This window comes from Thermobia domestica, chromosome 16, assembly GCF_964235325.1.
Source record: "Thermobia domestica chromosome 16, izTheDome1.hap1.1, whole genome shotgun sequence".
NCBI lineage: Eukaryota > Metazoa > Arthropoda > Insecta > Zygentoma > Lepismatidae > Thermobia > Thermobia domestica.
The window spans coordinates 168,026,664-168,053,731 of NC_137469.1; the positions used below are offsets into that span (position 1 = coordinate 168,026,664).

The following is a 27,068-nucleotide window of genomic DNA, read 5'->3' on the forward strand; positions in this document are numbered from 1 at the left end:
TTTTCTGAAATCGAAGTGTTATCTTGTCTTCTGCAACGGTTTATTTTGATGCACCCTGTATATATATTTTCAATGTTAGAACAAAAAATGTTTTCATATTCTACACATCAGGATAGGTACGAAAGGCACAAATTAGCAGAAAAAGCATAAAATAATGAAGTTAGAAACATATATTCTACATGAACGACTATAACCCTTACCTTTTCAATGAGATCACATGACGCACACCTTCTGTAAAAAATTGACTCCATTTACCACTGAGTTATTCATTTTTCCTATAATTTCTTTATTTTTCGTAAAAATGTTGGCTGGCAACCGCCTAACAATACATTATATGTCATTATGTACATATCGAATTGTTGAGAATTGTCGTGTATTATAATCTGTTTTGGTCTATATCTTAAGAACCATTTAACATATTTTCACGAAATAAAGCTCAAACTCGAGTACATGCACTTGTCTCATCGTGGTCGCAAACCCGGGTCCCTATGGCTGAAACAAAGTTCCTTATTCTCTACCATGTTTGGTTCTACTTTACTGTTTTTTCAAAATAACACATATTTCACTGCACTTCCCTACACTGACACACCACTAGTTTGCTTTCATATGACACCCGAGGATCACATATGTGTATTTTTAAGTAACACAAAGAGAAACTACCTAATTATATGAAAGTTTTATATTTTTTGAAATCGAAGTGTTATCTTGTCTTGTGCAACGGTTTATTTTGAAGCACCCTGTATATATATTTTCGATGTCAGAACAAAATATGTTTTTTTCATATTCTACACATCAGGATAGGTACGAAAGGCACAAATTAGCAGAAAAAGCATAAAATAATGAAGTTAGTAACATATATTCTACATGAACGACTTTAACCCTTACCTTCTCAATGACATCACACGACGCACACCTTCTGTCAAAAATTGCTTCCAATTGCCACTGAGTTATACATTCTTCCTATAATTTCCTTATTTTTCGTAAAAATGTTGGCTGGCAACCGCCTAACAATATATTAAAAGTCATTATGTACATATCGAATTGTTGAGAATTGTCGTGTATTATGATCTGTTTTGGTCTATACGTTAAGAACCATTTAACATATTTTCACGAAATAAAGCTCAAACTCGAGTACCAGCACTTCTCTCATAGCGGTCGCAAATCCAGGTCCCTACGGCTGAAAAAAGGACCTTATTCTCTACCATGTTTGTTACTACTTTATTCTTTTTTTTCAAAATCACGCATATTTCACTGCATTTCCCTACACTGACAGACCACTAGGTTGCTTGCATATGACACCCGAGGGTCACATATACGTATTTTTACGTAACACAAAGAGAAAGTACCTAATTCTGTCAAACTTATATATTTTTCTGAAATCGAAGTGTTATTTTGTCTTCTGCAGCGGTATATTTTGATGCACCCTCTATATATATTTTCGATGTCAGAACAAAATATGTTGTTTTCATATTCTACACATCAGGATATGTACGAAAAGCAAAAATTAGCAGAATAAAAATAAAATAATGAAGTTAGAAACATATATTCTACATGAACGACTTTAACCCTTACCTTTTCAACGAGATCACATGACGCACACCTTCTGTCAAAAATTGATTCCAATTACCACGGAGCTATTCAATTTTGTTTTAATTTTCTTATTTCACGTAAAAATGTTGGCTGGCAACCGCCTAACAATATATTATATGTCATTATGTGCATATTGAATTGTTACTAATTGTCGTGTATTATAATCTGTTTTGGTCTATATCTTAAGAACCATTTAACGTATTTTCAAGAAATAAAGCTCAAACTCGAGTACCAGCACTTCTCTCATAGCGGTCGCAAACCCAGGTCCCTACGGCTGAAAAAAAGGACCTTATTCTCTACCATGTTTGTTACTACTTTATTCTTTTTTTCAAAATCACGCATATTTCACTGCATTTCCCTACACTGACACACCACTAGGTTGCTTGCATATGACACCCGAGGATCACATATGTGTATTTTTACGTAACACAAAGAGAAACTACCTAATTATATCAAACTTTTAAGATTTTCTGAAATCGAAGTGTTATCTTGTCTTCTGCAACGGTTTATTTTGATGCACCCTGTATATATATTTTCAATGTTAGAACAAAAAATGTTTTCATATTCTACACATCAGGATAGGTACGAAAGGCACAAATTAGCAGAAAAAGCATAAAATAATGAAGTTAGAAACATATATTCTACATGAACGACTATAACTCTTACCTTTTCAATGAGAACACATGACGCACACCTTCTGTAAAAAATTGACTCCATTTACCACTGAGTTATTCATTTTTCCTATAATTTCTTTATTTTTCGTAAAAATGTTGGCTGGCAACCGCCTAACAATACATTATATGTCATTATGTACATATCGAATTGTTGAGAATTGTCGTGTATTATAATCTGTTTTGGTCTATATCTTAAGAACCATTTAACATATTTTCACGAAATAAAGCTCAAACTCGAGTACATGCACTTGTCTCATCGTGGTCGCAAACCCGGGTCCCTATGGCTGAAACAAAGTTCCTTATTCTCTACCATGTTTGGTTCTACTTTACTGTTTTTTCAAAATAACACATATTTCACTGCACTTCCCTACACTGACACACCACTAGTTTGCTTTCATATGACACCCGAGGATCACATATGTGTATTTTTAAGTAACACAAAGAGAAACTACCTAATTATATGAAAGTTTTATATTTTTTGAAATCGAAGTGTTATCTTGTCTTGTGCAACGGTTTATTTTGATGCACCCTGTATATATATTTTCGATGTCAGAACAAAATATGTTGATTTCATATTCTACACATCAGGATAGGTACGAAAGGCACAAATTAGCAGAAAAAGCATAAAATAATGAAGTTAGCAACATATATTCTACATGAACGACTTTAACCCTTACCTTCTCAATGAGAACACATGACGCACACCTTCTGTAAAAAATTGACTCCATTTACCACTGAGTTATTCATTTTTCCTATAATTTCTTTATTTTTCGTAAAAATGTTGGCTGGCAACCGCCTAACAATATATTATATGTCATTATTTACATATCAAATTGTTGAGAATTGTCGTGTATTATAATCTGTTTTGGTCTATATCTTAAGAACCATTTAACATATTTTCACGAAATAAAGCTCAAACTCGAGTACATGCACTTGTCTCATCGCGGTCGCAAACCCGGGTCCCTATGGCTGAAACAAAGTTCCTTATTCTCTACCATGTTTGGTTCTACTTTACTGTTTTTTTCAAAATAACACATATTTCACTGCACTTCCCTACACTGACACACCACTAGTTTGCTTTCATATGACACCCGAGGATCACATATGTGTATTTTTACGTAACACAAAGAGAAACTACCTAATTATATGAAAGTTTTATATTTTTTGAAATCGAAGTGTTATCTTGTCTTGTGCAACGGTTTATTTTGAAGCACCCTGTATATATATTTTCGATGTCAGAACAAAATATGTTTTTTTCATATTCTACACATCAGGATAGGTACGAAAGGCACAAATTAGCAGAAAAAGCATAAAATAATGAAGTTAGTAACATATATTCTACATGAACGACTTTAACCCTTACCTTCTCAATGACATCACACGACGCACACCTTCTGTCAAAAATTGCTTCCAATTGCCACTGAGTTATACATTCTTCCTATAATTTCCTTATTTTTCGTAAAAATGTTGGCTGGCAACCGCCTAACAATATATTAAAAGTCATTATGTACATATCGAATTGTTGAGAATTGTCGTGTATTATGATCTGTTTTGGTCTATACCTTAAGAACCATTTAACATATTTTCACGAAATAAAGCTCAAACTCGAGTACCAGCACTTCTCTCATAGCGGTCGCAAATCCAGGTCCCTACGGCTGAAAAAAGGACCTTATTCTCTACCATGTTTGTTACTACTTTATTCTTTTTTTTCAAAATCACGCATATTTCACTGCATTTCCCTACACTGACAGACCACTAGGTTGCTTGCATATGACACCCGAGGGTCACATATACGTATTTTTACGTAACACAAAGAGAAAGTACCTAATTCTGTCAAACTTATATATTTTTCTGAAATCGAAGTGTTATTTTGTCTTCTGCAGCGGTATATTTTGATGCACCCTGTATATATATTTTCGATGTCAGAACAAAATATGTTGTTTTCATATTCTACACATCAGGATATGTACGAAAAGCAAAAATTAGCAGAATAAAAATAAAATAATGAAATTAGAAACATATATTCTACATGAACGACTTTAACCCTTACCTTTTCAACGAGATCACATGACGCACACCTTCTGTCAAAAATTGATTCCAATTACCACGGAGCTATTCAATTTTGTTTTAATTTTCTTATTTCACGTAAAAATGTTGGCTGGCAACCGCCTAACAATATATTATATGTCATTATGTGCATATTGAATTGTTACTAATTGTCGTGTATTATAATCTGTTTTGGTCTATATCTTAAGAACCATTTAACGTATTTTCACGAAATAAAGCTCAAACTCGAGTACCTGCACTTCTCTCATAGCGGTCGCAAACCCAGGTCCCTACGGCTGAAAAAAAGGACCTTATTCTCTACCATGTTTGTTACTACTTTATTCTTTTTTTCAAAATCACGCATATTTCACTGCATTTCCCTACACTGACACACCACTAGGTTGCTTGCATATGACACCCGAGGATCACATATGTGTATTTTTACGTAACACAAAGAGAAACTACCTAATTATATCAAACTTTTAAGATTTTCTGAAATCGAAGTGTTATCTTGTCTTATGCAACGGTTTATTTTGATGCACCCTGTATATATATTTTCAATGTTAGAACAAAAAAAATGTTTTCATATTCTACACATCAGGATAGGTACGAAAGGCACAAATTAGCAGAAAAAGCATAAAATAATGAAGTTAGAAACATATATTCTACATGAACGACTATAACCCTTACCTTTTCAATGAGATCACATGACGCACACCTTCTGTCAAAAATTGTTTCCAATTACCACGGAGCTATTCAATTTTCTTTTAATTTTCTTATTTCATGTAAAAATGTTGGCTGGCAACCGTCTAACAATATATTATATGTCATTATGTGCATATTGAATTGTACTAATTGTCGTGTATAATAATGTGTTTTGGTCTATATCTTAAGAACCATTTAACATATTTTCACGAAATAAAGCTCAAACTCGAGTACATGCACTTGTCTCATCGCGGTCGCAAATCCGGGTCCCTATGGCTGAAACAAAGTTCCTTATTCTCTACCATGTTTGGTTCTACTTTACTGTTTTTTTCAAAATAACACACATTTCACTGCACTTCCTTACACTGACACACCACTAGGTTGCTTGCATATGACACTCGAAAATCACATATGTGTATGTTTACGTAACACAAAGAGAAACTACCTAATTATATGAAAGTTTTATATTTTTCTGAAATCGATGTGTTATCTTGTCTTGTGCAACGGTTTATTTGGATGCACCCTGTATATATATTTTCGATGTCAGAACAAAATATGTTGATTTCATATTCTACACATCAGGATAGGTACGAAAGGCACAAATTAGCAGAAAAAGCATAAAATAATGAAGTTAGCAACATATATTCTACATGAACGACTTTAACCCTTACCTTCTCAATGAGAACACATGACGCACACCTTCTGTAAAAAATTGACTCCATTTACCACTGAGTTATTCATTTTTCCTATAATTTCTTTATTTTTCGTAAAAATGTTGGCTGGCAACCGCCTAACAATACATTATATGTCATTATGTACATATCGAATTGTTGAGAATTGTCGTGTATTATAATCTGTTTTGGTCTATATCTTAAGAACCATTTAACATATTTTCACGAAATAAAGCTCAAACTCGAGTACATGCACTTGTCTCATCGCGGTCGCAAACCCGGGTCCCTATGGCTGAAACAAAGTTCCTTATTCTCTACCATGTTTGGTTCTACTTTACTGTTTTTTTCAAAATAACAGACATTTCACTGCACTTCCTTACACTGACACACCACTAGGTTGCTTGCATATGACACTCGAAAATCACATATGTGTATGTTTACGTAACACAAAGAGAAACTACCTAATTATATGAAAGTTTTATATTTTTCTGAAATCGATGTGTTATCTTGTCTTGTGCAACGGTTTATTTGGATGCACCCTGTATATATATTTTCAATGTTAGAACAAAAAAAAAATGTTTTCATATTCTACACATCAGGATAGGTACGAAAGGCACAAATTAGCAGAAAAAGCATAAAATAATGAAGTTAGAAACATATATTCTACATGAACGACTATAACCCTTACCTTTTCAATGAGATCACATGACGCACACCTTCTGTCAAAAATTGTTTCCAATTACCACGGAGCTATTCAATTTTCTTTTAATTTTCTTATTTCATGTAAAAATGTTGGCTGGCAACCGTCTAACAATATATTATATGTCATTATGTGCATATTGAATTGTTACTAATTGTCGTGTATAATAATGTGTTTTGGTCTATATCTTAAGAACCATTTAACATATTTTCACGAAATAAAGCTCAAACTCGAGTACATGCACTTCTCTCATAGCGGTCGCAAACCCGGGACCCTATGGCTGAAAAAAAGTACCTTATTCTCTACCATGTTTGTTACTACTTTTCTCTTTTTTTCAAAATAACGCATATTTCACTGCATTTCCCTACACTGACACACCACTAGGTTGCTTGCATATGACACCCGAGGATCACATATGCGTATTTTTACGTAACACAAAGAGAAACTAGCTTATTCTATCAAACTTATATATTTTTCTGAAATCGAAGTGTTATTTTGTCTTCTGCAGCGGTATATTTTGATGCACCCTGTATATATATTTTCGATGTCAGAACAAAATATGTTGTTTTCATATTCTACACATCAGGATATGTACGAAAAGCACAAATTAGCAGAATAAAAATAAAATAATGAAGTTAGAAACATATATTCTACATGAACGACTTTAACCCTTACCTTTTCAACGAGATCACATGACGCACACCTTCTGTCAAAAATTGATTCCAATTACCACGGAGCTATTCAATTTTGTTTTAATTTTCTTATTTCACGTAAAAATGTTGGCTGGCAACCGCCTAACAATATATTATATGTCATTATGTGCATATTGAATTGTTACTAATTGTCGTGTATTATAATCTGTTTTGGTCTATATCTTAAGAACCATTTAACGTATTTTCAAGAAATAAAGCTCAAACTCGAGTACCAGCACTTCTCTCATAGCGGTCGCAAACCCATGTCCCTACGGCTGAAAAAAAGGACCTTATTCTCTACTATGTTTGTTACTACTTTATTCTTTTTTTCAAAATCACGCATATTTCACTGCATTTCCCTACACTGACACACCACTAGGTTGCTTGCATATGACACCCGAGGATCACATATGTGTATTTTTACGTAACACAAAGAGAAACTACCTAATTATATCAAACTTTTAAGATTTTCTGAAATCGAAGTGTTATCTTGTCTTCTGCAACGGTTTATTTTGATGCACCCTGTATATATATTTTCAATGTTAGAACAAAAAATGTTTTCATATTCTACACATCAGGATAGGTACGAAAGGCACAAATTAGCAGAAAAAGCATAAAATAATGAAGTTAGAAACATATATTCTACATGAACGACTATAACCCTTACCTTTTCAATGAGAACACATGACGCACACCTTCTGTAAAAAATTGACTCCATTTACCACTGAGTTATTCATTTTTCCTATAATTTCTTTATTTTTCGTAAAAATGTTGGCTGGCAACCGCCTAACAATACATTATATGTCATTATGTACATATCGAATTGTTGAGAATTGTCGTGTATTATAATCTGTTTTGGTCTATATCTTAAGAACCATTTAACATATTTTCACGAAATAAAGCTCAAACTCGAGTACATGCACTTGTCTCATCGTGGTCGCAAACCCGGGTCCCTATGGCTGAAACAAAGTTCCTTATTCTCTACCATGTTTGGTTCTACTTTACTGTTTTTTCAAAATAACACATATTTCACTGCACTTCCCTAATAATAATAATAATAATAATAATTTATTTTGTACTTAACACCCGAAGGCAATTACAAAGCACAAATTGTTAATTTTATAATGGTGCAGAATGTGCTACATGTACAGTAATTCTAACAACTAACCATTACTCTTGTTTTGTTCACGTACAGTCAATAAGTACCAGATATAATAACAATCTTTACACTTTATTAAGTAACATTTGGAGGCATTTTTGTTTAAATATTGAGCATCTTAATTGAAATATGTCCAGACCCATAGAATGTATTTTATTGCCTCTATCACATATCCTATACAACGGAGAGTTTTTTGCTAAATTTGTTTTGTTGTCAGGCATATAAAACATTTGTCTGAATCTCAGGTTTTGACGAGGACAATAGAATGGTAATTTACCTAAGAAAGACATATTATCCTCTTGGTTATCAATAAGTTTTTTCAAGTACAATACACATTGAATAAACCTTCTATCCTCCAGTGACAAAAGCTGAAACCTCCTGAGAAGTATATTGTAAGATACATAACGAGTTGGTATATTATCTATTTTATAACTAATATATTTTAACATTTTCTTTTGTACCTTTTCTATTTGTTGCTTTGGTTTTTGGTAGTATGGTTCCCAATTTATAGAAGCGTACTCTAATTTTGTTCTTACAAAAGAGTTATATAAAGTTAATATTGTTTTTATGTTTTTAAAATGACAGCACGATCGTTTAATAAATCCAAGCATTTTAAACGCCTCATTTGTTTTGATATCCATATGATATGTAAACTTTAGATTTGCATCAAACCATACTCCCAGATCCCTGACAACTTCTTTCCTCTCCAGTACTTGATTCCCTATAATATATTTAAATATAACAGGTTTCTTTATGATTGAAAATGTTACAACATTGCATTTTGAAATATTGAGTTCAAATTTGTTTCTTTGACACCATTCACTCAACCTCACCAGATCTCTCTGTAATTTTTCACAATCATCTCTTGTAGAAATTTGTTTGTATAATTTAGTATCATCAGCAAACATTAGACACGAAGAATATTGGAACTCTTCAGGTAAATCGTTTATCATAATTAAAAATAGCAAAGGCCCTAAATTGGATCCTTGTGGTACTCCAGAATATACAGAATATTGTTTAGATTTACAATTATTATATGTCACATATTGGATTCTGTTGCTTAAATATGACTTAAATAGTCGGATTAATTCATTTGAAATACCAAATCCTTTAATCTTTTTAAGAAGTATTTCGTGATTAATCAAATCAAAGGCTCGCTTAAAATCTGTATACACTACATCAATTTGAGACCTTACGGTAAGAGCTTCACTAATTGCTTGACTTATATTCAACAAATTTGTTACTGTTGATCTATTATGTCTAAAACCATATTGGGAATCAGAGAGATATCGTGAGATGTGATTAAACAGGTGTTTACAGATTACTGATTCGAATATTTTAGCTGGAGAAGAAATCAAACTTATCGGCCTATGGTCTTGTATTAATTTTACAGGATTAATTTTTGGAACTGGACATATTGCTGATATTTTAAATTTTGCAGGAAAATAACACTGAGTGATAGACAGATTAAATATGTAGGTCAATGGCTTAACAATAAATTCCTTACAACCTTTAAAAATGTAAGATGGTATACTATCATTACTAATTGACCTTTTACCTTTCATTTTGTCAATAGCTTCGATTACTTCTGTTTCAGTGATCCTATCCAGTGACATTGTATCTACAATCGAAGAAACATCATTCAGAAAAATATCTGATAGTTTAATATTAGGTATTTCAGAACTATATACTGATTGAAAATGCTTAGCAAAAGCTTCGCATTTCAATTTATTGTCAACAATTTTTTCTTTGTTATATTCAAGTACAAATTGATTTATGTTTGAAGATTTTTTCTTATTAATATAGCTCCAAAATTTCCTAGGTTCCTTTGCGATTTGCTCTTCTATTGCGTTGTTATAATCACAAAAAGCTATTTCAATACTATTTTTTACTTGTGTCCTTAGTGCAACAAATTGCATGTAATCTGAGTAAAGTCTTGATTTTTTAAATTTCTTTCTATAACGTTCTTTCTTCCTTAACATTTTTATTATTTCAGGAGTAAACCAGGTTGGATATGTACGTTTCCTCTTGATATTTTTAGGTGTACATTCATTTAAAACTCCATATAATTCAGAATAGAAAAACTCGACACAATTATCAATATCCTTAATCTCATATAAGGAATCCCATTTCTTACATCTCAATAACTGATAAAGTTTCAAGAAATCACACTTACAAAAGTTGTAGACTACGTCTTCCATTTCATTTCGTGTCTTACAGTTTTTATAAAACGGAATACTAATATTCAAACATGGGTGATGACGATCTGGTTGAACAAAATGAACATCAGATTCAAGAACTTCAACGTGTAATACATTAGTAAATACAACATCTAAAATTCTATTGTTTAGATTTCTTACTTTATTGATTTGTGAGAAATTTAAAAAATTTACTTTATGTAAGACATTGTTCTCCAAATTAGGCAAATTTAAAAAATAGTTACCATCCAAATAATCTGTTAAAAGCGCCAAATTCAAATCTCCTATAATAAAAACATTTTGAGATAATGTTAGTTCATTAAATCTTTCAATATTTCGAAAAAAATTTAAATATAATTCTTCTGAACTATGTGGCGGGAAATAAACTACACAAATATATATACATGTTAAATCTGATAACTGAATTTTAACCCACAAATCCTCATTATCTGGCAATTCAAATCTTGTTATTCTTTCAGAGATATAATTATTGTGAACAGCTAAGAGAACACCACCTCCATCTTTCATATTACTACGCTCTAGGTTACGATCTTTTCTGTAGACCAAATATTTATCGTCAAACAACTCATTATTAAATATTTCATGTCTTAGCCATGATTCAGTAATGGCAACACAATCAAAATTAAACATGGTAGAGCTTAGGTAAAATTCGTTAATTTTAGTTTTTAACCCATTCACATTCTGGTAATATATATCAAACGTACTTTTAACTACTGCCATCTTAAATTATAGCCTACATATTTCAAGATTACACTGGAATAGAATTTGGAAATCCTGGTACATCTTCTTCAGTTTTAATAATCATAACCTGGCTATTTTCGTTTTTCCTAATTAAAATTTGTCCATTGCCATTTACCCAACAGTATTTATGCTGTGTATTTCTTGCAGCTGTTCTAGCTTTCCAAAATAATTGCTTATTTTTAGGTGTTAAATTTACATTCACAAATATTCTACTATCACTACTTCCAGATACTAAATTATTACTAACTAAACCCGTATTTCTTTTAGTCAACCACATATCTCTCACTGTGCGCGTTGTAAATTGTACAATTATTGCTTTTGGTTTATTTTTACCGTTTGATAATCGGTGAACAACATCAATATCTTCCTCTCCACATTTTATTCTTAATTTTTGAGCCATGTCGATTACAACTTCCTTTAAATTTTCTCCAGTATGCTCCTGTATACCATGTATTTCAATATTTTTATTACGTCCATACTGATTAAGATCATTTATTTCTACATCCTGTAATTTTAATTGCTTTTTCAATTCTATGTTTTCTGCTTTTAGCTTGGCTATATCCTTATCCCGTTGAATATTACCCTTAATCTCTAGTTCAAGTTTCTTCAACAATTCATCGTGTTGATTAGACATAAATTGAACACTAGCTGTTAATTGAGCTATTTGAGCACAGAGTTCCTCAAGCTTCATTCCTATATCAGAAGGATTCAAAGATTTGTCATCCAATTTTGAGGATGTACTTTTGTTAATTAGCATTGACTCAGTTGCGCTCGGTGGTACAGTTTTTGTAATTACTACCTCCCTCGGATTAGAACCACTACAATCTCTACATACCCATTCCTTTATAATACCCGTCTGCTTCATGTCCGTATATTTCTCCACAGATATTTTGTAACACACTATATGAAATAATTTATTACAATTCTTTTTTGAACACTGTAGTGCGTCATCATAGCGACTAACTTTTGAATTACAAATTGTACAAGAAGACATTGTGATCGCACTACTGTATTAAATATATTTAAATCGGGATTCAAAATGGCGTCAAAGTTTACGTTCCTGCTTATGTTCCTGCTTCAGTATCCGTTCAGTATGGTTCCTGCTTATCAAAGAATTTGGCACTAGTACTCTAATTCTCGACAACCAAATTGAACCACATATAACAGTATATTTATACTATACAGCACACTATGTTAATTATACTTATATTGGGATCCAAAATGGCGGCAAGTTTTAATATTGGTTGCTGCTAGTCATCGCTTTAGAAATTGGCACACTAATTTTCCATAACACAGGGATTCGGAGAAGCAAAAACACATAAGTAATATGTTGTATGCTATATAAAGTACTAATACTGAGATTGAATCACAGAAATAGTATTTAGTAAAGGAAAATAAACTTCAGTAATGTACTAGATTAAACTTCTAGCATATAAGTCTAACTATTCAACTTACTTGTTGAAGATAATTTCACAATTGCAATAACAGACACAGCTCTGCTCAGTTGTTTGTTTACATTTGTAACTAAACGCCTAAACTGGATAATTATTCACTTCTATCACCTACAGATGGTATTATCACAATCTCTGGCTATTCATATTCATGTCGCTGTCTTCAAATGAGTTGAAAAATCAGTACAATTTTTAAATTAAATTATTTGCAGAGAGCACTCACTCAACACATCCACCTTGCACCCCAGTATGCACCCCTACACTGACACACCACTAGTTTGCTTTCATATGACACCCGAGGATCACATATGTGTATTTTTAAGTAACACAAAGAGAAACTACCTAATTATATGAAAGTTTTATATTTTTTGAAATCGAAGTGTTATCTTGTCTTGTGCAACGGTTTATTTTGATGCACCCTGTATATATATTTTCGATGTCAGAACAAAATATGTTGATTTCATATTCTACACATCAGGATAGGTACGAAAGGCACAAATTAGCAGAAAAAGCATAAAATAATGAAGTTAGTAACATATATTCTACATGAACGACTTTAACCCTTACCTTCTCAATGTGAAGACATGACGCACACCTTCTGTAAAAAATTGACTCCATTTACCACTGAGTTATTCAATTTTCCTATAATTTCTTTATTTTTCGTAAAAATGTTGGCTGGCAACCGCCTAACAATATATTATATGTCATTATTTACATATCAAATTGTTGAGAATTGTCGTGTATTATAATCTGTTTTGGTCTATATCTTAAGAACCATTTAACATATTTTCACGAAATAAAGCTCAAACTCGAGTACATGCACTTGTCTCATCGCGGTCGCAAACCCGGGTCCCTATGGCTGAAACAAAGTTCCTTATTCTCTACCATGTTTGGTTCTACTTTACTGTTTTTTTCAAAATAACACATATTTCACTGCACTTCCCTACACTGACACACCACTAGTTTGCTTTCATATGACACCCGAGGATCACATATGTGTATTTTTACGTAACACAAAGAGAAACTACCTAATTATATGAAAGTTTTATATTTTTTGAAATCGAAGTGTTATCTTGTCTTGTGCAACGGTTTATTTTGAAGCACCCTGTATATATATTTTCGATGTCAGAACAAAATATGTTTTTTTCATATTCTACACATCAGGATAGGTACGAAAGGCACAAATTAGCAGAAAAAGCATAAAATAATGAAGTTAGTAACATATATTCTACATGAACGACTTTAACCCTTACCTTCTCAATGACATCACACGACGCACACCTTCTGTCAAAAATTGCTTCCAATTGCCACTGAGTTATACATTCTTCCTATAATTTCCTTATTTTTCGTAAAAATGTTGGCTGGCAACCGCCTAACAATATATTAAAAGTCATTATGTACATATCGAATTGTTGAGAATTGTCGTGTATTATGATCTGTTTTGGTCTATACGTTAAGAACCATTTAACATATTTTCACGAAATAAAGCTCAAACTCGAGTACCAGCACTTCTCTCATAGCGGTCGCAAATCCAGGTCCCTACGGCTGAAAAAAGGACCTTATTCTCTACCATGTTTGTTACTACTTTATTCTTTTTTTTCAAAATCACGCATATTTCACTGCATTTCCCTACACTGACAGACCACTAGGTTGCTTGCATATGACACCCGAGGGTCACATATACGTATTTTTACGTAACACAAAGAGAAAGTACCTAATTCTGTCAAACTTATATATTTTTCTGAAATCGAAGTGTTATTTTGTCTTCTGCAGCGGTATATTTTGATGCACCCTCTATATATATTTTCGATGTCAGAACAAAATATGTTGTTTTCATATTCTACACATCAGGATATGTACGAAAAGCAAAAATTAGCAGAATAAAAATAAAATAATGAAGTTAGAAACATATATTCTACATGAACGACTTTAACCCTTACATTTTCAACGAGATCACATGACGCACACCTTCTGTCAAAAATTGATTCCAATTACCACGGAGCTATTCAATTTTGTTTTAATTTTCTTATTTCACGTAAAAATGTTGGCTGGCAACCGCCTAACAATATATTATATGTCATTATGTGCATATTGAATTGTTACTAATTGTCGTGTATTATAATCTGTTTTGGTCTATATCTTAAGAACCATTTAACGTATTTTCACGAAATAAAGCTCAAACTCGAGTACCAGCACTTCTCTCATAGCGGTCGCAAACCCAGGTCCCTACGGCTGAAAAAAAGGACCTTATTCTCTACCATGTTTGTTACTACTTTATTCTTTTTTTCAAAATCACGCATATTTCACTGCATTTCCCTACACTGACACACCACTAGGTTGCTTGCATATGACACCCGAGGATCACATATGTGTATTTTTACGTAACACAAAGAGAAACTACCTAATTATATCAAACTTTTAAGATTTTCTGAAATCGAAGTGTTATCTTGTCTTATGCAACGGTTTATTTTGATGCACCCTGTATATATATTTTCAATGTTAGAACAAAAAAAATGTTTTCATATTCTACACATCAGGATAGGTACGAAAGGCACAAATTAGCAGAAAAAGCATAAAATAATGAAGTTAGAAACATATATTCTACATGAACGACTATAACCCTTACCTTTTCAATGAGATCACATGACGCACACCTTCTGTCAAAAATTGTTTCCAATTACCACGGAGCTATTCAATTTTCTTTTAATTTTCTTATTTCATGTAAAAAAGTTGGCTGGCAACCGTCTAACAATATATTATATGTCATTATGTGCATATTGAATTGTACTAATTGTCGTGTATAATAATGTGTTTTGGTCTATATCTTAAGAACCATTTAACATATTTTCACGAAATAAAGCTCAAACTCGAGTACATGCACTTGTCTCATCGCGGTCGCAAATCCGGGTCCCTATGGCTGAAACAAAGTTCCTTATTCTCTACCATGTTTGGTTCTACTTTACTGTTTTTTTCAAAATAACACACATTTCACTGCACTTCCTTACACTGACACACCACTAGGTTGCTTGCATATGACACTCGAAAATCACATATGTGTATGTTTACGTAACACAAAGAGAAACTACCTAATTATATGAAAGTTTTATATTTTTCTGAAATCGATGTGTTATCTTGTCTTGTGCAACGGTTTATTTTGATGCACCCTGTATATATATTTTCGATGTCAGAACAAAATATGTTGATTTCATATTCTACACATCAGGATAGGTACGAAAGGCACAAATTAGCAGAAAAAGCATAAAATAATGAAGTTAGCAACATATATTCTACATGAACGACTTTAACCCTTACCTTCTCAATGAGAACACATGACGCACACCTTCTGTAAAAAATTGACTCCATTTACCACTGAGTTATTCATTTTTCCTATAATTTCTTTATTTTTCGTAAAAATGTTGGCTGGCAACCGCCTAACAATACATTATATGTCATTATGTACATATCGAATTGTTGAGAATTGTCGTGTATTATAATCTGTTTTGGTCTATATCTTAAGAACCATTTAACATATTTTCACGAAATAAAGCTCAAACTCGAGTACCAGCACTTCTCTCATAGCGGTCGCAAACCCGGGACCCTATGGCTGAAAAAAAGTACCTTATTCTCTACCATGTTTGTTACTACTTTTCTCTTTTTTTCAAAATAACGCATATTTCACTGCATTTCCCTACACTGACACACCACTAGGTTGCTTGCATATGACACCCGAGGATCACATATGCGTATTTTTACGTAACACAAAGAGAAACTACCTTATTCTATCAAACTTATATATTTTTCTGAAATCGAAGTGTTATTTTGTCTTCTGCAGCGGTATATTTTGATGCACCCTGTATATATATTTTCGATGTCAGAACAAAATATGTTGTTTTCATATTCTACACATCAGGATATGTACGAAAAGCACAAATTAGCAGAATAAAAATAAAATAATGAAGTTAGAAACATATATTCTACATGAACGACTTTAACCCTTACCTTTTCAACGAGATCACGTGACGCACACCTTCTGTCAAAAATTGATTCCAATTACCACGGAGCTATTCAATTTTGTTTTAATTTTCTTATTTCACGTAAAAATGTTGGCTGGCAACCGCCTAACAATATATTATATGTCATTATGTGCATATTGAATTGTTACTAATTGTCGTGTATTATAATCTGTTTTTGTCTATATCTTAAGAACCATTTAACGTATTTTCAAGAAATAAAGCTCAAACTCGAGTACCAGCACTTCTCTCATAGCGGTCGCAAACCCATGTCCCTACGGCTGAAAAAAGGACCTTATTCTCTACCATGTTTGTTACTACTTTATTCTTTTTTTCAAAATCACGCATATTTCACTGCATTTCCCTACACTGACACACCACTAGGTTGCTTGCATATGACACCCGAGGATCACATATGTGTATTTTTACGTAACACAAAGAGAAACTACCTAATTATATCAAACTTTTAAGATTTTCTGAAATCGAAGTGTTATCTTGTCTTCTGCAACGGTTTATTTTGATGCACCCTGTATATATATTTTCAATGTTAGAACAAAAAATGTTTTCATATTCTATACATCAGGATAGGTACGAAAGGCACAAATTAGCAGAAAAAGCATAAAATAATGAAGTTAGAAACATATATTCTACATGAACGACTAGAACCCTTACCTTTTCAATGAGAACACATGACGCACACCTTCTGTAAAAAATTGACTCCATTTACCACTGAGTTATTCATTTTTCCTATAATTTCTTTATTTTTCGTAAAAATGTTGGCTGGCAACCGCCTAACAATACATTATATGTCATTATGTACATATCGAATTGTTGAGAATTGTCGTGTATTATAATCTGTTTTGGTCTATATCTTAAGAACCATTTAACATATTTTCACGAAATAAAGCTCAAACTCGAGTACATGCACTTGTCTCATCGTGGTCGCAAACCCGGGTCCCTATGGCTGAAACAAAGTTCCTTATTCTCTACCATGTTTGGTTCTACTTTACTGTTTTTTCAAAATAACACATATTTCACTGCACTTCCCTACACTGACACACCACTAGTTTGCTTTCATATGACACCCGAGGATCACATATGTGTATTTTTAAGTAACACAAAGAGAAACTACCTAATTATATGAAAGTTTTATATTTTTTGAAATCGAAGTGTTATCTTGTCTTGTGCAACGGTTTATTTTGATGCACCCTGTATATATATTTTCGATGTCAGAACAAAATATGTTGATTTCATATTCTACACATCAGGATAGGTACGAAAGGCACAAATTAGCAGAAAAAGCATAAAATAATGAAGTTAGCAACATATATTCTACATGAACGACTTTAACCCTTACCTTCTCAATGACATCACACGACGCACACCTTCTGTCAAAAATTGCTTCCAATTGCCACTGAGTTATACATTCTTCCTATAATTTCCTTATTTTTCGTAAAAATGTTGGCTGGCAACCGCCTAACAATATATTAAAAGTCATTATGTACATATCGAATTGTTGAGAATTGTCGTGTATTATGATCTGTTTTGGTCTATACCTTAAGAACCATTTAACATATTTTCACGAAATAAAGCTCAAACTCGAGTACCAGCACTTCTCTCATAGCGGTCGCAAATCCAGGTCCCTACGGCTGAAAAAAGGACCTTATTCTCTACCATGTTTGTTACTACTTTATTCTTTTTTTTCAAAATCACGCATATTTCACTGCATTTCCCTACACTGACAGACCACTAGGTTGCTTGCATATGACACCCGAGGGTCACATATACGTATTTTTACGTAACACAAAGAGAAAGTACCTAATTCTGTCAAACTTATATATTTTTCTGAAATCGAAGTGTTATTTTGTCTTCTGCAGCGGTATATTTTGATGCACCCTGTATATATATTTTCGATGTCAGAACAAAATATGTTGTTTTCATATTCTACACATCAGGATATGTACGAAAAGCAAAAATTAGCAGAATAAAAATAAAATAATGAAATTAGAAACATATATTCTACATGAACGACTTTAACCCTTACCTTTTCAACGAGATCACATGACGCACACCTTCTGTCAAAAATTGATTCCAATTACCACGGAGCTATTCAATTTTGTTTTAATTTTCTTATTTCACGTAAAAATGTTGGCTGGCAACCGCCTAACAATATATTATATGTCATTATGTGCATATTGAATTGTTACTAATTGTCGTGTATTATAATCTGTTTTGGTCTATATCTTAAGAACCATTTAACGTATTTTCACGAAATAAAGCTCAAACTCGAGTACCTGCACTTCTCTCATAGCGGTCGCAAACCCAGGTCCCTACGGCTGAAAAAAAGGACCTTATTCTCTACCATGTTTGTTACTACTTTATTCTTTTTTTCAAAATCACGCATATTTCACTGCATTTCCCTACACTGACACACCACTAGGTTGCTTGCATATGACACCCGAGGATCACATATGTGTATTTTTACGTAACACAAAGAGAAACTACCTAATTATATCAAACTTTTAAGATTTTCTGAAATCGAAGTGTTATCTTGTCTTATGCAACGGTTTATTTTGATGCACCCTGTATATATATTTTCAATGTTAGAACAAAAAAAATGTTTTCATATTCTACACATCAGGATAGGTACGAAAGGCACAAATTAGCAGAAAAAGCATAAAATAATGAAGTTAGAAACATATATTCTACATGAACGACTATAACCCTTACCTTTTCAATGAGATCACATGACGCACACCTTCTGTCAAAAATTGTTTCCAATTACCACGGAGCTATTCAATTTTCTTTTAATTTTCTTATTTCATGTAAAAATGTTGGCTGGCAACCGTCTAACAATATATTATATGTCATTATGTGCATATTGAATTGTACTAATTGTCGTGTATAATAATGTGTTTTGGTCTATATCTTAAGAACCATTTAACATATTTTCACGAAATAAAGCTCAAACTCGAGTACATGCACTTGTCTCATCGCGGTCGCAAATCCGGGTCCCTATGGCTGAAACAAAGTTCCTTATTCTCTACCATGTTTGGTTCTACTTTACTGTTTTTTTCAAAATAACACACATTTCACTGCACTTCCTTACACTGACACACCACTAGGTTGCTTGCATATGACACTCGAAAATCACATATGTGTATGTTTACGTAACACAAAGAGAAACTACCTAATTATATGAAAGTTTTATATTTTTCTGAAATCGATGTGTTATCTTGTCTTGTGCAACGGTTTATTTGGATGCACCCTGTATATATATTTTCGATGTCAGAACAAAATATGTTGATTTCATATTCTACACATCAGGATAGGTACGAAAGGCACAAATTAGCAGAAAAAGCATAAAATAATGAAGTTAGCAACATATATTCTACATGAACGACTTTAACCCTTACCTTCTCAATGAGAACACATGACGCACACCTTCTGTAAAAAATTGACTCCATTTACCACTGAGTTATTCATTTTTCCTATAATTTCTTTATTTTTCGTAAAAATGTTGGCTGGCAACCGCCTAACAATACATTATATGTCATTATGTACATATCGAATTGTTGAGAATTGTCGTGTATTATAATCTGTTTTGGTCTATATCTTAAGAACCATTTAACATATTTTCACGAAATAAAGCTCAAACTCGAGTACATGCACTTGTCTCATCGCGGTCGCAAACCCGGGTCCCTATGGCTGAAACAAAGTTCCTTATTCTCTACCATGTTTGGTTCTACTTTACTGTTTTTTTCAAAATAACAGACATTTCACTGCACTTCCTTACACTGACACACCACTAGGTTGCTTGCATATGACACTCGAAAATCACATATGTGTATGTTTACGTAACACAAAGAGAAACTACCTAATTATATGAAAGTTTTATATTTTTCTGAAATCGATGTGTTATCTTGTCTTGTGCAACGGTTTATTTGGATGCACCCTGTATATATATTTTCAATGTTAGAACAAAAAAAAAATGTTTTCATATTCTACACATCAGGATAGGTACGAAAGGCACAAATTAGCAGAAAAAGCATAAAATAATGAAGTTAGAAACATATATTCTACATGAACGACTATAACCCTTACCTTTTCAATGAGATCACATGACGCACACCTTCTGTCAAAAATTGTTTCCAATTACCACGGAGCTATTCAATTTTCTTTTAATTTTCTTATTTCATGTAAAAATGTTGGCTGGCAACCGTCTAACAATATATTATATGTCATTATGTGCATATTGAATTGTTACTAATTGTCGTGTATAATAATGTGTTTTGGTCTATATCTTAAGAACCATTTAACATATTTTCACGAAATAAAGCTCAAACTCGAGTACATGCACTTCTCTCATAGCGGTCGCAAACCCGGGACCCTATGGCTGAAAAAAAGTACCTTATTCTCTACCATGTTTGTTACTACTTTTCTCTTTTTTTCAAAATAACGCATATTTCACTGCATTTCCCTACACTGACACACCACTAGGTTGCTTGCATATGACACCCGAGGATCACATATGCGTATTTTTACGTAACACAAAGAGAAACTAGCTTATTCTATCAAACTTATATATTTTTCTGAAATCGAAGTGTTATTTTGTCTTCTGCAGCGGTATATTTTGATGCACCCTGTATATATATTTTCGATGTCAGAACAAAATATGTTGTTTTCATATTCTACACATCAGGATATGTACGAAAAGCACAAATTAGCAGAATAAAAATAAAATAATGAAGTTAGAAACATATATTCTACATGAACGACTTTAACCCTTACCTTTTCAACGAGATCACATGACGCACACCTTCTGTCAAAAATTGATTCCAATTACCACGGAGCTATTCAATTTTGTTTTAATTTTCTTATTTCACGTAAAAATGTTGGCTGGCAACCGCCTAACAATATATTATATGTCATTATGTGCATATTGAATTGTTACTAATTGTCGTGTATTATAATCTGTTTTGGTCTATATCTTAAGAACCATTTAACGTATTTTCAAGAAATAAAGCTCAAACTCGAGTACCAGCACTTCTCTCATAGCGGTCGCAAACCCATGTCCCTACGGCTGAAAAAAAGGACCTTATTCTCTACTATGTTTGTTACTACTTTATTCTTTTTTTCAAAATCACGCATATTTCACTGCATTTCCCTACACTGACACACCACTAGGTTGCTTGCATATGACACCCGAGGATCACATATGTGTATTTTTACGTAACACAAAGAGAAACTACCTAATTATATCAAACTTTTAAGATTTTCTGAAATCGAAGTGTTATCTTGTCTTCTGCAACGGTTTATTTTGATGCACCCTGTATATATATTTTCAATGTTAGAACAAAAAATGTTTTCATATTCTACACATCAGGATAGGTACGAAAGGCACAAATTAGCAGAAAAAGCATAAAATAATGAAGTTAGAAACATATATTCTACATGAACGACTATAACCCTTACCTTTTCAATGAGAACACATGACGCACACCTTCTGTAAAAAATTGACTCCATTTACCACTGAGTTATTCATTTTTCCTATAATTTCTTTATTTTTCGTAAAAATGTTGGCTGGCAACCGCCTAACAATACATTATATGTCATTATGTACATATCGAATTGTTGAGAATTGTCGTGTATTATAATCTGTTTTGGTCTATATCTTAAGAACCATTTAACATATTTTCACGAAATAAAGCTCAAACTCGAGTACATGCACTTGTCTCATCGTGGTCGCAAACCCGGGTCCCTATGGCTGAAACAAAGTTCCTTATTCTCTACCATGTTTGGTTCTACTTTACTGTTTTTTCAAAATAACACATATTTCACTGCACTTCCCTAATAATAATAATAATAATAATAATTTATTTTGTACTTAACACCCGAAGGCAATTACAAAGCACAAATTGTTAATTTTATAATGGTGCAGAATGTGCTACATGTACAGTAATTCTAACAACTAACCATTACTCTTGTTTTGTTCACGTACAGTCAATAAGTACCAGATATAATAACAATCTTTACACTTTATTAAGTAACATTTGGAGGCATTTTTGTTTAAATATTGAGCATCTTAATTGAAATATGTCCAGACCCATAGAATGTATTTTATTGCCTCTATCACATATCCTATACAACGGAGAGTTTTTTGCTAAATTTGTTTTGTTGTCAGGCATATAAAACATTTGTCTGAATCTCAGGTTTTGACGAGGACAATAGAATGGTAATTTACCTAAGAAAGACATATTATCCTCTTGGTTATCAATAAGTTTTTTCAAGTACAATACACATTGAATAAACCTTCTATCCTCCAGTGACAAAAGCTGAAACCTCCTGAGAAGTATATTGTAAGATACATAACGAGTTGGTATATTATCTATTTTATAACTAATATATTTTAACATTTTCTTTTGTACCTTTTCTATTTGTTGCTTTGGTTTTTGGTAGTATGGTTCCCAATTTATAGAAGCGTACTCTAATTTTGTTCTTACAAAAGAGTTATATAAAGTTAATATTGTTTTTATGTTTTTAAAATGACAGCACGATCGTTTAATAAATCCAAGCATTTTAAACGCCTCATTTGTTTTGATATCCATATGATATGTAAACTTTAGATTTGCATCAAACCATACTCCCAGATCCCTGACAACTTCTTTCCTCTCCAGTACTTGATTCCCTATAATATATTTAAATATAACAGGTTTCTTTATGATTGAAAATGTTACAACATTGCATTTTGAAATATTGAGTTCAAATTTGTTTCTTTGACACCATTCACTCAACCTCACCAGATCTCTCTGTAATTTTTCACAATCATCTCTTGTAGAAATTTGTTTGTATAATTTAGTATCATCAGCAAACATTAGACACGAAGAATATTGGAACTCTTCAGGTAAATCGTTTATCATAATTAAAAATAGCAAAGGCCCTAAATTGGATCCTTGTGGTACTCCAGAATATACAGAATATTGTTTAGATTTACAATTATTATATGTCACATATTGGATTCTGTTGCTTAAATATGACTTAAATAGTCGGATTAATTCATTTGAAATACCAAATCCTTTAATCTTTTTAAGAAGTATTTCGTGATTAATCAAATCAAAGGCTCGCTTAAAATCTGTATACACTACATCAATTTGAGACCTTACGGTAAGAGCTTCACTAATTGCTTGACTTATATTCAACAAATTTGTTACTGTTGATCTATTATGTCTAAAACCATATTGGGAATCAGAGAGATATCGTGAGATGTGATTAAACAGGTGTTTACAGATTACTGATTCGAATATTTTAGCTGGAGAAGAAATCAAACTTATCGGCCTATGGTCTTGTATTAATTTTACAGGATTAATTTTTGGAACTGGACATATTGCTGATATTTTAAATTTTGCAGGAAAATAACACTGAGTGATAGACAGATTAAATATGTAGGTCAATGGCTTAACAATAAATTCCTTACAACCTTTAAAAATGTAAGATGGTATACTATCATTACTAATTGACCTTTTACCTTTCATTTTGTCAATAGCTTCGATTACTTCTGTTTCAGTGATCCTATCCAGTGACATTGTATCTACAATCGAAGAAACATCATTCAGAAAAATATCTGATAGTTTAATATTAGGTATTTCAGAACTATATACTGATTGAAAATGCTTAGCAAAAGCTTCGCATTTCAATTTATTGTCAACAATTTTTTCTTTGTTATATTCAAGTACAAATTGATTTATGTTTGAAGATTTTTTCTTATTAATATAGCTCCAAAATTTCCTAGGTTCCTTTGCGATTTGCTCTTCTATTGCGTTGTTATAATCACAAAAAGCTATTTCAATACTATTTTTTACTTGTGTCCTTAGTGCAACAAATTGCATGTAATCTGAGTAAAGTCTTGATTTTTTAAATTTCTTTCTATAACGTTCTTTCTTCCTTAACATTTTTATTATTTCAGGAGTAAACCAGGTTGGATATGTACGTTTCCTCTTGATATTTTTAGGTGTACATTCATTTAAAACTCCATATAATTCAGAATAGAAAAACTCGACACAATTATCAATATCCTTAATCTCATATAAGGAATCCCATTTCTTACATCTCAATAACTGATAAAGTTTCAAGAAATCACACTTACAAAAGTTGTAGACTACGTCTTCCATTTCATTTCGTGTCTTACAGTTTTTATAAAACGGAATACTAATATTCAAACATGGGTGATGACGATCTGGTTGAACAAAATGAACATCAGATTCAAGAACTTCAACGTGTAATACATTAGTAAATACAACATCTAAAATTCTATTGTTTAGATTTCTTACTTTATTGATTTGTGAGAAATTTAAAAAATTTACTTTATGTAAGACATTGTTCTCCAAATTAGGCAAATTTAAAAAATAGTTACCATCCAAATAATCTGTTAAAAGCGCCAAATTCAAATCTCCTATAATAAAAACATTTTGAGATAATGTTAGTTCATTAAATCTTTCAATATTTCGAAAAAAATTTAAATATAATTCTTCTGAACTATGTGGCGGGAAATAAACTACACAAATATATATACATGTTAAATCTGATAACTGAATTTTAACCCACAAATCCTCATTATCTGGCAATTCAAATCTTGTTATTCTTTCAGAGATATAATTATTGTGAACAGCTAAGAGAACACCACCTCCATCTTTCATATTACTACGCTCTAGGTTACGATCTTTTCTGTAGACCAAATATTTATCGTCAAACAACTCATTATTAAATATTTCATGTCTTAGCCATGATTCAGTAATGGCAACACAATCAAAATTAAACATGGTAGAGCTTAGGTAAAATTCGTTAATTTTAGTTTTTAACCCATTCACATTCTGGTAATATATATCAAACGTACTTTTAACTACTGCCATCTTAAATTATAGCCTACATATTTCAAGATTACACTGGAATAGAATTTGGAAATCCTGGTACATCTTCTTCAGTTTTAATAATCATAACCTGGCTATTTTCGTTTTTCCTAATTAAAATTTGTCCATTGCCATTTACCCAACAGTATTTATGCTGTGTATTTCTTGCAGCTGTTCTAGCTTTCCAAAATAATTGCTTATTTTTAGGTGTTAAATTTACATTCACAAATATTCTACTATCACTACTTCCAGATACTAAATTATTACTAACTAAACCCGTATTTCTTTTAGTCAACCACATATCTCTCACTGTGCGCGTTGTAAATTGTACAATTATTGCTTTTGGTTTATTTTTACCGTTTGATAATCGGTGAACAACATCAATATCTTCCTCTCCACATTTTATTCTTAATTTTTGAGCCATGTCGATTACAACTTCCTTTAAATTTTCTCCAGTATGCTCCTGTATACCATGTATTTCAATATTTTTATTACGTCCATACTGATTAAGATCATTTATTTCTACATCCTGTAATTTTAATTGCTTTTTCAATTCTATGTTTTCTGCTTTTAGCTTGGCTATATCCTTATCCCGTTGAATATTACCCTTAATCTCTAGTTCAAGTTTCTTCAACAATTCATCGTGTTGATTAGACATAAATTGAACACTAGCTGTTAATTGAGCTATTTGAGCACAGAGTTCCTCAAGCTTCATTCCTATATCAGAAGGATTCAAAGATTTGTCATCCAATTTTGAGGATGTACTTTTGTTAATTAGCATTGACTCAGTTGCGCTCGGTGGTACAGTTTTTGTAATTACTACCTCCCTCGGATTAGAACCACTACAATCTCTACATACCCATTCCTTTATAATACCCGTCTGCTTCATGTCCGTATATTTCTCCACAGATATTTTGTAACACACTATATGAAATAATTTATTACAATTCTTTTTTGAACACTGTAGTGCGTCATCATAGCGACTAACTTTTGAATTACAAATTGTACAAGAAGACATTGTGATCGCACTACTGTATTAAATATATTTAAATCGGGATTCAAAATGGCGTCAAAGTTTACGTTCCTGCTTATGTTCCTGCTTCAGTATCCGTTCAGTATGGTTCCTGCTTATCAAAGAATTTGGCACTAGTACTCTAATTCTCGACAACCAAATTGAACCACATATAACAGTATATTTATACTATACAGCACACTATGTTAATTATACTTATATTGGGATCCAAAATGGCGGCAAGTTTTAATATTGGTTGCTGCTAGTCATCGCTTTAGAAATTGGCACACTAATTTTCCATAACACAGGGATTCGGAGAAGCAAAAACACATAAGTAATATGTTGTATGCTATATAAAGTACTAATACTGAGATTGAATCACAGAAATAGTATTTAGTAAAGGAAAATAAACTTCAGTAATGTACTAGATTAAACTTCTAGCATATAAGTCTAACTATTCAACTTACTTGTTGAAGATAATTTCACAATTGCAAT

General features: G+C 32.2%; 2 protein-coding genes across 2 annotated transcripts; both read right to left on the minus strand.

The window, feature by feature from the left end:
* Positions 1-11,204: 11,204 nt before the first annotated feature.
* On the minus strand, positions 11,205-12,062 carry LOC145672688 (uncharacterized). The gene has a single exon (XM_081741853.1). It carries the CDS (start codon positions 12,060-12,062, stop codon positions 11,205-11,207), a length of 858 nt encoding a protein of 285 aa, XP_081597979.1.
* Positions 12,063-25,592: 13,530 nt separating this feature from the next.
* Positions 25,593-26,450, minus strand: LOC145672689 (uncharacterized). Its single transcript, XM_081741855.1, has one exon. It carries the CDS (start codon positions 26,448-26,450, stop codon positions 25,593-25,595), a length of 858 nt encoding a protein of 285 aa, XP_081597981.1.
* Between the last annotated feature and the right edge of the window lie 618 nt (positions 26,451-27,068).

Bases quoted from the DNA above. Each gene is read 5' to 3' on its own strand.
- LOC145672688 (XM_081741853.1), bottom strand. From the start codon at position 12,062: ATGAAGCAGACGGGTATTATAAAGGAATGGGTATGTAGAGATTGTAGT.
- LOC145672689 (XM_081741855.1), bottom strand. From the start codon at position 26,450: ATGAAGCAGACGGGTATTATAAAGGAATGGGTATGTAGAGATTGTAGT.